Source organism: Trachypithecus francoisi, unplaced genomic scaffold (genome assembly GCF_009764315.1).
Source record: "Trachypithecus francoisi isolate TF-2019V2 unplaced genomic scaffold, Tfra_2.0 Lachesis_group18, whole genome shotgun sequence".
Taxonomy (NCBI): Eukaryota; Metazoa; Chordata; class Mammalia; order Primates; family Cercopithecidae; genus Trachypithecus; species Trachypithecus francoisi.
The window spans coordinates 65,776,944-65,792,114 of NW_022681463.1; the positions used below are offsets into that span (position 1 = coordinate 65,776,944).

Below are 15,171 nucleotides of genomic sequence, written 5' to 3' on the forward strand. Positions count from 1 at the left end.
GTGCTCTCAGTTACCTGGAAAAATAATGGCTCTGAAATGATTCAAAGCTTTTCCTTTATAATTTTTAAGATTCCTTGCCAATGTGCTTTAAATGAACCTTCTGACTTATTAATAAAACTCAATGACGGGGCACAGTGGCTCTTGCCTGTAATCCCAGCACTTTGGGACACCAGGGAGGGTGGATCACCTGAGGTCAGGAGTTCAAGACCAGCCTGGCCAACATAGTGAAACCCTGTCTCTACTTAAAATACAAAAAGTTAGCTGGGCATGGTGGCAGGTGCCTGTAATCCCAGCTACTAGGGAGGCTGAGGCAGGAGAATCACTTGAACCCAAGAGGCAGAGGTTGCAGTGAGCCAAGATCGCACCACTGCACTCCAGCCTGGGCAACAAGAGCGAAACTCCATCTCAAAAAAACCCCACCTCAATAGGTTATTCTAGTCTAAATGTTTTATGGTAGATTCGGAATAATCTGGGCTATTATTTAACAATTATATATAGCTACACTTTAGCATTGATAATGTTATTGTACTTCTTTTTTTCTTTTGAGACCGAGTCTCCCTCTGTTGCCCAGGCTGGAGTGCAGTGGCACGATCTCGGCTCACTGCAACCTCTGCCTCCTGTGTTCAAGTGATTGTCCAGCGTCAGCCTCCCGAGTAGCTGGGATTACAGGCGTGTGCCACCATGCCCGGCTACTTTTTATATTTTTAGTACAGATGAGGTTTTGCTATGTTGGTCAGACTGGTCTGAAACTCCTGGCCTCAAGTCCCAAAGTGCTGGGATTTAGGCATGAACCACTGTGCCTGGCCATACCGTACAGAAACACTCTTATGGTGTGTGTATGTATCTATTTGGAACTTAGTTTTGTAGCCTTTTTTTAAAATCATACTTTATTATAGTACCTTGTTATTTTGAACATGTTAATACTATAATAGTTGAGGTAGACAGAACATTAGGACATACCATATTCTGTATTTTTTCCTCTGTATTTGTCTTTGGTATCAGTCCCTGGATTTTTGCTTTTATGAGTCTGTTTCTTTCATTCCTATTATTTTTGTTATCAATCATCCTAGTGCTTTTTTAAATTATTGCATTAGCTTTCTAGCTTATCTTGGCTGCTTTCAGTCTGTCCTGTATGTTGCAAAATTATTTTAAAGCATACCACTTCAGTGTATGAAGTGGTATACCACTCTACTGTTCAAAATGTTGCATTGCTTTCCATTGTCCACTAGGTTGCTCATTGCCCTTCACAACTTAGCCAGTCACATTATTTATTCATCCATCCTTTTATTCATTCAGCCATATTTATTAGTTTCTTCTATGAACCAGACAGGATGCTAGGTTCTGAGGATAAAACGGTGAGCAAAAACAAAAAGGAGCCCTGCCCCATGGGTCTGGAGAAGGCAAACATTAATAAAAATACCACATAGATGAAAGTAAACTTTCAGTCATCATACATTCTACAAGAGGGAGGAATATGTGCTATGAGAGCTTATAATGAATTAGATATGGTCAAGGAGGTTATTGGAGGGCCAAGATCTGAAGAGAGTAGGATTTGTTACTCAAAAAATAGAAAAGAGGATTATACCAGACAGAGGGAATAGCATGTCCAAACGCCTTTTTTTTTTTTTTTTTTTTGTTAAGGGAGTATATTTTGAGAATGAAAAACTGAAAGAAGGCTAATGTGGCTTAGACACAGGGGTGTCCAATCTTTTGGCTTCCCTGGGGCACTTTGGAAGGAAGAACAATTGTCTTGGGCCACACATAAAATACACTAACACTAATGATAGCTGATAAGCTAAACACACACACACACACACACACACCACACACACACACACACAATCTCATAATGTTTTAAGAAAGTTTAAAAATTTGTATTGGGCTGCTTTCAAAGGCGTCCTGGGCTACGTGCAGCCTGTGGACCACGGGTTGGACATGCTTGGCTTAGAGCATAAAAGAAGAGGGATCGTAGTAAAAGATGGAAAAGAAGGTTGGACTTGACCATACAAGGGGCTTCCAGGCCATACTGAGGAATATTATTAATATAAAAGCAATAAGAAGCCATCCAAGGGTTTTATTTAGAGATGGGGTGGAGGAGAGGGAGATAAAAGTGGTTGTTGGAGCATTGTTGTTTAGTCTTGACAATAGCTTGGTCAAGGAGGTTGGTGATGGTAGAAGAGTTTCAGTTTCAAGAGATATTTAGGAGGTTAAATCAGTAAAACCTGCTGACATATAATACAGTTGGAGATGTAAGAAACAGGGAGGAGATGGCGTCCTGCAAAATTGGATAAATAATGATGCCATTTTACTGAGTTAGGGAATATTGGAAGAGGACCATTTTGGGTAGAGGAAAATCTTAAGTTCAGTTTTGAACATGTTTAGTTTGACACACCCTTTGAGCCATTTGGGAGGGTGTGTCACAAGGCAGAATATTTGGTGCTCAAAAGAGAGAGAGAGGCTCAACATACACAGTTATTACTATTATTATTTGATTATTGATAGAAATTGAAGCTGACAGTAGTAGGGTTGACGGTTGAGACTATACATTGGGCAAGACCTAAGACTGATTCTTGAGGATTTGCAGCACTTACTACTTAGGTATTGGAGGTTGTGTCTAGGTTAGGGGTGAGGATGGAAGGGAGGAGCAGCCAGAGGAGAGAAGGAAAACCATGAAAATATTTCAGCATGAAAGCCAAAGGAAGATTCCTTTCAAAAGGCTGGGAAGTAGTTTTGAGTGCTGCTTGGAAGCCAGATTTGAAAATGTCCAATAGATTTAATGACTCAAGGAGAGATCTGCTGCTGTGTAACAAACCATCCCAAAACTCAGTGACTTAAAACAACAGTTTATTATTTCTTACGAATTTGTTAGCTGGTTACATAAGCCCCAGACTTATCCAGTACTGGAACATACAAGATGGTCTTAATTATATGTCTGGGGCTTTGGTGCTGCCTGTTTTCCGGGGGACCTTGCTTCTCATCCATGTGGCTTCTGTCTCCATCATTTAGTAGCATAATTCAAGCCTTTAAACATGGTAGCCAGCTTCCATGGAAGTGGAAATAAAGCTGCTAGGCCTAGTAAGACTTAGACTCTGAATACCTTTGAGTACGTCGGAGTACTATGCCATCTACCAGAGTAACCAAGCCAAAACAAGACAAAACCCATTGATAAGTCTAGTGTGAGAGTTGTTTGTGAAAAAAAAAATTAACAGTAGGGAAATCCAATAATTGATAGGCTAAGTATAACTCCAAAAGACAGATACATTGAGTGAGAGGACTGGGGAATGAAGAAAATTTCCTAATTATTCCTCTGCATTTTCTTTAAGTTTGACCTCACCTGGGCTACTAATTTCCTGAACACTTTCTCTTTCTTTCCTCATGTACTCCTTCTCCCTGGACGTTATTTCTCTATCTCTCTATATTAAAATCCAACCCGTCCTTAGAGGATTAAAGTCTTTCTTAAAAATCTTTCTCTCCTCCTTTGTAGTTTATTCTCCGCCAGTTCTGAAGTTTAATTTAGTTTTCAACCCAATATTTATTATTATTATTTCTTGTCTCCTGTGTGTTTGATCATGATATTCACTCTTCACTGCTCCCTAACTTGCATGAAGTTCTCAGTAAACTTATTATTCTTCACACTTGCTCAGGTGCTACTTCCTCTGAGAAGTCTTCCCTGGTTTATCCCCTGATCATTTATTCTTTTGTACTTTATGCATATTTTTATTGTTGTACATATCATAACACATAGTTGTTTACTTACATGTCTTGAAAGTAGAAAATTACAATGTCTAATGTGTTGCCTTTCATTAAATAACTCATGAGTTATAGCTTGATTTCTGATCCCCATTCTTACTTTTTTTTAAAAGGCCCCACATGTTAACAATAAAATGTATGCATTTATGATGACCTAATTATTTCTTTGATACTGTGCTGAGTTCATTGGTACTAGGTCACTGCAGTAAACTATAAAGAAAAGTTATGATTTGGTATATGAAGTAAAAAATTACAAGAAATAATATATGGTAAGGTTTTTTATATCTCTTAATAAAGCCAGAATGAATATATGAGGTTATGTTTTCAGTGGAAGTATGTACATATGTAAATTCTCAGTATGCATCTTATATATTGAGCTGGATAGAGTGTTTGTTATGGTGCGAGCTTATGGAATATGTTTTTCCACCCCTTGCTCAAGGTGTCAGGTAGGCTTTGTAGCTCATGTGTTTGTATTCTCTATGTATGGGCACATACAAAGGCCATAGAGATGAACTGGTTACACACACGGAAAGAATAAGACTCCAGCTCTTGGAGATAAGACTGGTTCTGTGACTTAGGACTTACATTAGCATAGAAGCTTGGTATCTATGTGTGTATGTGTATGTGTGTTGGGGTGGAGGGAGCACAGGTTTTTTTTGTTTTTGTTTTTTGTTTTTTTGTTTAGTTTTTGCTTGTTTGTTTTGAGATGGAGTCTCCCTATGTCATTCAGGCAGGAGTGCAGTGGTGCTGTCATGACTCACTGCAACCTCAACCTCCTGGGCTCAAGCTGTCCTCCTGCTGCAGCCTCCCAAGTAGCTGGGACTACAGGTGTGCATCACCACACCTGGGTTGTCCGTGTGTGTGTGTGCATGTGTGTGTATTTGTAGAGATAGGGTCTCACTATGTTGCCCAGGCTGGTCTTGAACTCCTGCCCTCATGCAGTCCTCCACGCCTCAGCCTCCCAAAGTGCTAGGATGACAGGTGTGAACCACCATATTTGGCCAGGAGCACAATTTTTATTGGCAGGACACCGAGAGGTGCTTGTGATCTGATTATAACTCCAGCTTTGCATCTCTTTTACTTTGACTGCATGAGTGGAACCTCATTTATTATTTCATATGACAAATGCTGTGGGGGAAACAAAAGTATCAGATCCTTCTCCTTTTCCTTTTCCAAACTGGTGGGATAGGCTGCGAAGTAAATAGGTAATTAAAACTTAAGTGGGAAGCGTGATTATGACAGTACATATCATTTGAATTACTTTGGTAATAGAACCAGTTGGCAGAACTTCCAAGTTCAAGAAAGGGGAAATCTTTTTCTTTTCTTTTCTTTTTGAGATGGAGTTTCATTCTGTCCTTCAGGCTGGAGTGCAGTGGTGCGATCTGGGCTCACTGCAACCTCCACCTCCCGGGTTCAAGCGATTCTCCTGCCCCAGCCTCCCGAGTAGCTGGGTCTACAGGCACGTGCCACCACGCCCGGATAATTTTTTGTATTTTTAGTAGAGATGGGGTTTCACTGTGTTAGCCAGGATGGTCTCGATCTGCTGATCTCGTCATCCGTGACCTTGGTCTCCCAAAGTGCTGGGATTACAGGTGTAATCCCAGCTAAGGGGAAATCTTGTGCCCAGCTAAGGAGAAATCTTGTGTTGGTACAGATTAGTCCTGACTCATGGTGGGTTCAGGTTTGATCCTCATCCAGCCAATTAGGTTGTATGCTAGGAGACATCTGTTTAGATTACTGAATTGAAGATGTTTTAAAAATAAACTTCTTTTATCTTTTTTTTACTGTTTGTTGGTTTCTATTTTTTACATTCTACAGTTTAAAAAATAAGTAATAATGTATGAGAATTTTGGTTATCTGAGGTTTTATAATCGCTTTTCTTACAGTGAGCTAGCTAAAATGTAGTCTCAAATCTTGTTTATTGGGCATAATTTATCTACATTAAGTCCTGAAATCGTGCTATGTTTATGGTCAGTGCTCCATGAATAACTAAATAATTAAAATTTAAGTTGCGCTTCAGTGTAATTTTAGCAAAGTCACAGATAATTAGGGTCTGTACCATAATCAAATATAAAACAATCAAAAAGGAAATTGCACTTTTGTAAGTACATAAAATTTGAGCATACCTGGTGATAACTGTCACCTGCCAAATCTGCCATTTGTTTTTCAGACCAATGGAGAAGTAGGTTTTATTCCTTTTCTTTTGGTAAGAAGTTGAGGAAGGACTCAAAGGTGAAGGGGCAGTAAGGTCTCCAAGGGAAACTAGGAGAAATAGGACAGTCTTCCCAAATTTAAATTGAAGTTGCATTTCCTTTTCTGTTGGCTACCAAGATGTTGACATAAGATATTTGAGTTGGCAATATTACTAAAATTAATCATTTAAAATAACAATATGGAAAACCTCACTTGTATTCAAGCAAAAAATAAACTGAATATAAACAATAATTTTCTCTGCTTATTAGTCCATTAGACTGAAACTTTGCCCAGTATAATTTTATAAGATTCTAATAAAGGCTCACAATATCATGGTTATGGGAAAATTACTATATTATTGAATCACACATGGTTTATTCAGTTCTTAAAATTGCAGCCCTCCCTCCCTAGATGTTCTAGAGTTGATGATGTATCATGGGCTACTTGAGTGTATTCTCCAAACAGATGTCTCCTAACATACAATCTTATATTACAGTTCATCTCTGAAAAGGGGATAATGTATCTACCCCATTTGCTTGTTGTAAATATTGTATGTAAAGCTCATGGCGTGGTGCTTGGCACATAATAAGTGTTCAGAATATGCTAGCTATTGTTTATTGTCATTGCCCGTGTTTTAAGAAATGGAAGGGAAACGCAAGAGGGAGAAAAATACATTACCACTCCTTTGTATCAAGAGTAACTAGGGAAAAAGCATAGGACTATGCATTATAAAAGTAACCTACAGTGTTTATAAGATGTATTAATTAGGGACTTAAAATCACTAGATTAATACAGAAATTAATTTAAATTTTTTTCTAAAAGTAGTTATTTTATATTTAAGATTTTCTTTTTTCATTGAATATAATTAGTTTTTTATATTAATAATTCAACATTTGATTTTTTTTAAAATGCAGATTGTATTTCCACTCCTGGTTAGGCAGTATAATAACAGTGTTTAAGAGCACAGTGTTTAAGAGCCAGACTTACTTGGGTTTGAATTCTGTCTCCTCACCACTTACTGTGTACCTTCTGACAAGTCCTGAAGCTCTCTGTTTGTCGTTTGTAAATGAGGATTATAATAGTGCCTATCTCATATGTTTGTTTTGTGGGTTAAATGGGTTACTATATATAAAGGGCTTAGAATAACTTGTGGCATCTAATAGTAAACACTATAAAGTATTATTGTTATTAATAGCTAGGTTTTTTAAAGCATCATTAGTTCAGACACTTCCATTTGAATACTCCTACTAGAGTTTCTTGGGAGTAAATCTCAGAAAACAGCTCTTATGAAACTCTTAATCCCATTCAGTGTTCAGAAATAAAAATCCTATTAAATATCTTGTTAGCTAGTACTGTGATTCTCAGTTTTCTTCTTTCTGTGTGTTGGCTTATCTTTAAATACAGCTCTGAAACAGATTCCTTCAGGAACATGATCCTTCTGTTTAGAACTCTTAAAGTACTGGGTGTATTTTATTATTTATCTTTAAATCCTCAGAGCCTAAACATGCCTAATATTTGGTAGGTACATAAAAAATGATGAGTGAATGCATGTATAGTTTTCAGGAAGTAGTCTACCTTCTTGCAATGTATTTTAATGGCTGATCAAGAATAACTCTTTGTTAGGGATCCTTACAAATGTCTGAGCTTTGGAGTTAGTAATTACTGTATTTTACCTTTCTCTTGTTTAGTTGAGGCATATAGGAAGTTTTCTTGTCTTTGGATTTGTGTAAAGTAATGACATTTTGTAAAAGAGGTATAGATAACTACTACTGACTTTTGACAATTATCTTCATATTAATATGTTTCAGTACTTTGGATAAGAATAAGGAATATAAAAGTTTCTGCCATATTTGCCTTATTCTTTTTTGTTTTGGATTTTAAAAAATTTAATAAATGAAACAGAACATTGCAGATTGATAGTGTGTAGTCTCCCTTGTTGCCCTACTCAGTGTCACTTTCCTCCCTCTTTCCCTTCCCGTAATCAACAATTGCATATTTGATTTGTAGTCATTTAGTCCACGTTTTCTTACTTTTACTACACATATGTAAAACTATTCTAAACATTACTTTTAACAATGTGTAGAGATGCTATTCTGTGCGCCATTTTGCACTTTTTTTCCTTCCATGTAATACTGTTTTTGACACAGAAATAGACTACCACGTGTACAGTCACCCGATAGAAGAAAGAGGTAACATTCTTGTGCAGCATAGAAGGGATGGCCTATATCAATTGAATATCCAGTTGGGGAAAAAATGTGTCTTTGCCCCTATTTTGGACCATACTCCAAACTCAATTTCAGATGTATTTCAGGTTTGATTTTAAGTGGGAAAATAATAAGCTTTTAGAAGAAAACATGGGAGAGCGTCTTCATTATCTGTGAGGAGACAAAAAGCACTAACTGTGAAAGGAAAAAATAAGATAAATTCCATTTATCAAAAGATACCACTAAAATAATGGAAGAGGTAACAGAATAGAAGATACTTGCAATACTGTAATGTATCAAATAAAGCAGTGGTCCCCAACCTTTTTGGCACCAGGGACTGGTTTCCTGGAAGTCAGTTCTTCCATGGACATAGGTAGGTATGGTTTTGGAATGAAACTGTTCCACCTCAGATTATCAGGCTCTAGATTCTCATATAAGGAGCACACAACCTAGATTCCTTGCATGTGCAGTTCACAATAGGGTTCATGCTCCTATGAGAATCGGTAATTCCACTGCTGATCTGACAGGAGGTGGAGCTCAGGCGGTAATGCTTGCTTGCCCACGGCTCACCTCCTGCTGTGCGGCCCCATTCCTCCCATTCCTAACAGGCCACAGACTTGGGGATCCCTGCAATAAAAGACATCTGGAATAGATAACAATCCTCCAAATCAATAAGAGAAAGCTATACAACCCAATTAAAAATAATAAGCAGAAGACTTTAATAGTCACTTCATAAAAGAGCACGTTGGAATAACCAATAAGCATATGGAAAGGTATTCCACTTCCATAAACATCAGGAAAATTAAAACTCCACTACATACACATACCCCAAAATGGCTAACATGGAAAAGACAGCCTAACCTAAGTATTGATGAAGGAGACACAGAGCAACTGGTTCTGTCATACATTGCTAGTAGGAGTATAAATTGGTATAACCACTTTGGAAAACTGGCAGTATCTGATGAAAGTAAACATATTCATATCCAGCAATTCCACAACTAGGTATATACTCAACAGAAATGCATACATATATTTTCCACAAAGACATGTACTATAATTTCATAGTTACACTATTCATAATATACCCAAACAATTTAAAAGGATAGTTATGGAGTTTGAGACCAGCCTGGTGAGATCCCTTCTCTACAAAATATTAAAAAGTGAGCTGAGTGTGGTGGCACGTGCTGTAGTCCTACCTACTTGGGAGGCTGAGGCAGGAAGATCTCTTGAGTCTAGGAGTTCGAGGGTGCTGTGAACTATGACCATGTGACTGCATTCCAGCCTGGGTGATAGAACAAGAACTTGTCTCTGAAAAATAAAAATAAATAAATTATGGTACACAGATAAACAATTTGGCAATAGGAATGAACGATCTACCATTCTGTGTAGCAGTATAGGTGATTCTTACCTTTACAATGATGAAAGAAGCCATAAACCAAAGAGACAATACTCCATTTTCATAATCAGGCAAAACAACTCAGTTGGAGAGAAGCATAAGTTAGTAAAGTTACCTTTCTTGATACAAATTTTAGTTACACAAAGGCATTCAACTTGTGAAAATTTGTTAAGCTGTGCTTTCTGGATATATGTTCTTATATGTATGTATGCTACATTACCCAAAACACATTGTTTTGAGATCTATCCATGTTGGATGTTAGGAGTTCTAGTGTATTCATTTCAAATGTGTGTGAACAGACTGCAGCTTATTTATTGATTCCCTTATTGGATTTCTAAATTGTTTCTAGTTTTCCTCTGTTTCAAATAATGCTGTAGTCAATTGCTTTTTTTTTTTTTTTTTTTTAAACATCTTATACAAATATATAAGAGTTCTTCTAGGAGGTGGCATTGTTGGGTTTTAGGGTATGCTCATGTTTAGCTTTATCAGATACTATCAAATTGTTCTCCAAACAGTAATATAATTATAGGCTCACCAGAAGTGTTGGAGAGTTCCTATTGCTTTATATTCTTGTCATCACTTGGTATTGTCAAACTTAAAAAATTTTTGCTAATCTTATTGGGTGTGAAATGGTATCTCATCAATATTTTAATTCGTGTTATCTGTTAACTAGTGTATTTGATCATCTTTCTACATGTTTATAGGTCATATGGATTTACTTTTAGGTATCCTTATCTATTGCCCATTTTTTGCTTTTGGGAATTGTATATTTTTATTGCATATTTTTCTAGTGACTAACTTTATATTTTTCTTCATTTATGCGCAATTTTCCTTGATTCTTAAAGTCCATATATTCAGGAAGGACCTCCCCACCCCCTTTGATTTTTAAGACATTACTGGAATTTCACCTGTAAACTTTAAACCTGGAGTAAGTCAATCCTCCTGAGATTTTTCCTTCAGATTTTAATCTTTTTCCTATTTCTGTTTGCCTGCCATTACTCTTTATTCTATTAATTCATTTAAACTACAGTGGATTTTCCCCCTTTTTTCTTTTTGAGAGGTTGGTGGTGATTGGGGGAGGGAGAAATGAGAAGCAATAGAAAAATAAAAATTTGCCTAAAGTTTATAAAATTGATACAGCTATGTGTAAAATGCTTAGAATATGCTTGTGACGCTTGCTGGTTTTTTAAAGTATATTTGAAATTCAGTCTAGATTCAGCATTGTACAGCCAAAGGCAATTTATTTCATTTTATATTGTCTGTGTTGCAGATGCTTATCATTACATGGTTAGTTTGTGTGTGTGTGTGTGTGTGTGTGTGTGTGTGTGTGTGTGGTCCATGCAGTCCCTGTTTTCCCCCAGATTCTCAAGACAGTTCCATATATCCATTATTCTGCAAAGCAACTGCATTAACAGTTGAAACTTCACCTAGTACCACTGGTACTTTGACATTTCTGTGATATTAGAGAGAAAATGACCAAGCACTTGGTAGCTGTGTTTCCCAAATACTTTAAAGGTGGTTGGTTGGTCTGGGGTAATAGGAGATGATGTAAATAGTGCTTGCTTATTTATCTTCTGTCAGGATGTGGTAATAGCAGTAAGGGCCTGGAGTTCCTGAGCTGTTTACAACTGTCACAGAGCCTGTGAGGCTAGGAAACCTTCTTCGAGAATATCCTGGCCCAGATTTCTTCAGCATTCCTTCTCTGTTGCTTCTGCCTTCTGCCTTACGTGCCAGAGAAAGCGCTCATGACTTTTGTCCAGAGTCACAAAATCTTGGCTGATCTTGATGAAGGAGTCTTACAGCATATTCTCATGGCATGAATCTTTTGAAGAGAGGTGCCAGTAAAACATAGCTTCACTAGGAAAACTCTTCCTAGAATAGAATTGGATTTCTTTTTTTAATGGTTTGATGTAAGTCAATGAAGAAACTTGAGTCTATTTTAGTGTAGAATGACTTCAACCCCCATCAAGTTTGGAAGTCTTCTCTATGTGAGATTTAGAAAGGCTGTACACAATACAATTAGGTCTTGCTTGTGAAGAAATTAGTATAAAAAATGACAATTTAGAAGTGATCATTTTAAAGCATTTTCTGTATGAAAATATACTCCAGTATTTGTAGAAAAAAGCCCTAAACTGAGTTTTGACTTTATTTTTAAAAAATCTGTAAGTGGTAAGGAGTTTTGTTTTCCTAAGCACCATATACTTAAGTACCATTATCACACTTAAAAGATTATTAGCAATTCCAGTAATGTAATTTTGAAATTTCCTGATTGTCTCAAAAATCTTTGCTTTTGCCTCTTTTGTAACAGTTTTAACTCCTCAGATTCCCTTCCCTTGCTTTTTTATGCCACTAATTTATTGGAGAAACCAGGTCATTTGTCCTGTATAATGTTGTACATTCTGGATTTGACTGATTGCTCCCTTGTGCTGGTGTTTAACTTGATCCTATATCCCCACTATTCCCTGCAAACTGGTAGAACTGAAGGCTTGATTCAATTCAGGTTGAATCTTTTCTTTCTTCCTCTTTTTGAGTAAGAATCCTTTATAGTTGATGTTGTGGTATTGCATCATTATCATGAGAAACATAGTGTCTGGTCATCCTCATTGAGTGATACTGAGATGAATATGTGGATTCTGTTTGTACACTGTTACTCTGTTGGTATAGAAGGGCCCGTTATAGTCATTTAAAACTTTATAAGATGCTGAAGAATCTCAGAAAAGATTCTAACTTAGCAAGTCTAAGGGAAGAAACATCTATTATTAATAAAACATGCAACATACAAAACCCCCCAAACCTCTCTACATTTACTCAGATGTGGTAAGAATCACTACATTTAAAATGTAATTAGAGTGACAAAGTTTACTCTTCTACAAATGCTTTAAGATTGTTTGTCTTGTATAAAGTGAAGCATATTTTAAAATGTTAAGAGCTGTGAAGATGTTTGAGATTGCTGTGGTGTAATAAAAAAGTACTAACTCTGGACACAGGAGGCCAAATTATGTTTTTGAGGTCTATTTTTTTTATATATTTAGAAAATAATAAGACTGGACACGGTGGCTCACGCCTGTAATCCCAGCACTTTGAGAGGCCGAGGTGTGGGTCACCTGAGATCAGGAGTTTGAGACCAGCCTGGCCAACATGGCAAAACTCTGTCTCTACTACAAATACAAAAACTAGCTGGGCGAGGTGGTGCGTACCTGCAATCCCAGCTACTCGGGAGGCTGAGGCAGGAGAATCGCTTGAACCCGGGAGGCAGAGATTGCAGTGAGCCAAGATCGTGCCTCTGCACTCCAGCCTGGGAAATAGAGTGAGACTCCACCTAAAAAAAAAAAAAAAGAAAAAAGAAAAGAATAATGATATATCTATCACAGGGTTGTCTTAATGAATAATTGGAATGATTTATTTGGAAGCAATTCAGCACCCAGTAATTAACTGAGTCTAAATCTGAAATTCATTCCAACAATACAGATATTTTTCATTCTACAGAAAATTAACAGTATCATGTGCTGTTTTAGCTATGTCTGAATAAGCTTTTATATTTGAGCTTGTTTTTCAAATGATAGGAGAGTTGATGGAGTTTTAACATAAGTGTAGTTAAAGTAGGCTTTTTGAAAAAATAGCCTGTGGAATTCTTATTACTGTTTTTTCCCCCCTACTTTCAGCTTCATTTACCTCTTAATTCTCCTTTGCCTGGAAGTGAATTGACCAAGGAACCTTTTCGTTGGGATCAGAGACTCTTTGCATTAGTGCTGCGGTTGCCTGGCACCATGTCAGTAGAATCAGAACAGTTGACAGGTGTGCCTTTAGATGACTCTGCAATCACACCAATGTGTGAAGTGACAGGTGGTAAGTTTTTTTGCTGGCAGTAATTCGGTAACTTAAAGCAGATTTTATCTGAATGTTTTAAAAGTGTACAAAAACAAACATCCATGTTTGTTTTTATTTAACAAGTTAATATTAGGAATTAATAGGCATATATGGTTTTAACAGTACATTTATTGATAATGGTCTATGATCTTCATTTTAATAGAATGTGGTTACTATTGGATATGACAAGGAATGGTAATATTTTTTCTACTTGTATAGAAAATGCTAGTATTTGAAGCTGTTAAACTAATTTTCTTATCTAGAAAGATTGCCAATGATTTAGAAGTACCATAGCATTATTTTTTGCAAAAAATGTTTTGAGAATCATCTCTGTATATTTGATGGGATATGCTTGGTTAAGTGCAATTTTTCCCAGAGGCAAAGAGATTGATAGATTAAAGGAAACAGATAGTGAGGTCTTATCCAGCTTCTGTTTCACTTATACATCAGATTAGATAGGTACTATGCTAAGTGAACAGCAAGGGAAATTGTGAAATACGTGTGTAATCAACTCAGAACTCATTTAATGTAGAATTGGCTGACACGTGGATTAATTTCATATAGGTATGTATTGCGTGCCTACTGTGTACTAAGTGTTGTTCCATGCTTTTGGCTTTCAGTAGTCAGGAAGACAGACATGGCATTTTTGCTTTAATGGAGCATTTCAGTTCTCACCTGAAAATTTTATTAAAGTAATTTTAATATCAAATTCTGTATTTGATATTAAAACGTGCAAGTCTAGCATTCCACTGTTTTACTTACGATAAGGGCCTGTGACATAGTCTGCAGACACAGTTGGTGCGTTAATGAGATTCATCATAGCCAGCTACATAAGAGAAAATATAAGTTCTAATTAATATTTTAGGTGCATTTTTTCTAAAATTCTATGGGTTTTGGAAATCTGCAAAATTCACAGACAAAAAGGGATTAACCTTACACAGGTGTGTGAAATAGATAAGTTAGAAAACTGTTATTCATGTCATTAAATGCTTTCATTTTATAGAAATGCTTTTTGTGAACTTTTGTAATGCCTTCACAATTTAATTAACAAAGGGCAAAAAGGGCATATATGTAATTTTTTTTAAGGGACAACCTGTCATCTAAATTTGAAAATTAACTAACAGTTCTCTTTACATAGATAATATTTTTTGGTGACAGTTGTATTTTTTTCTGTGGCAGGGTGCACATTTATATTCATGAAATTTCAGTTTCCAGCTTTGAACTGGCACCCTTGTTAAAAATTCTGATTAAAAAAAAAATTTTTTTTTAACTGGGGATTTTACTTAACAGATTCTGAAAGGCTTGGAGGCTATAACATTCTCACATTGGAAATTCCTTACTGTGAATTACTTAATTTGAACTTAGAATTACGATGAACTCTTGGGACTTAAATGTACTATATAACTTTGTCACTAGGATCAGGAATATTCAGTGTGAAGTGAAGTGAGTGGTATAATCAAAGAGTCTGAAAAGAACCATGAGACATCATGTAGCAGTTATATCCTTGCCTTTAGGCAGTAATATATTAAAGCTACTATGCTTATTCTTTCAAAGGAACATCTCTAGAGGAGAAGTTCCAAAGTCATCCTTGGTGATATCTTTCAATGATGCAGAAATCTTAGACAAGAAATTAGGAAGTCTTATCTAAATATACATTCTAAATCCTTCCTGATGTGATAGTTTATTTGCCCCTTTTCATGCTCTTACTAGCAATAAGGTAAGCCGCTCAAATATCACTCACCTTTTCATATCTCTGAATAA

The 15,171-nt window shown here is 36.5% G+C and overlaps 1 protein-coding gene across 5 annotated transcripts in view; it reads left to right on the forward strand.

Annotated features, from left to right (window-relative positions):
* INTS6 (integrator complex subunit 6) overlaps positions 1 to 15,171 on the forward strand; it is a 110,646-nt gene that overhangs the window by 44,975 nt on the left and 50,500 nt on the right. For 4 of the 5 annotated variants that reach the window (XR_004429054.1, XM_033177652.1, XM_033177651.1 and 1 more), the window contains one exon: positions 13,206 to 13,389. The exons of the other annotated variant lie outside the window; for it this stretch is intronic. Coding sequence is in view for 3 of the 4 variants with exons in the window: in XM_033177652.1 (XP_033033543.1) it covers positions 13,206 to 13,389 (184 nt within the window). In the remaining variant the exon portion in view is untranslated. The remainder of the gene's footprint in view (positions 1 to 13,205; positions 13,390 to 15,171) is intronic. 5 annotated transcript variants of the gene reach the window in all.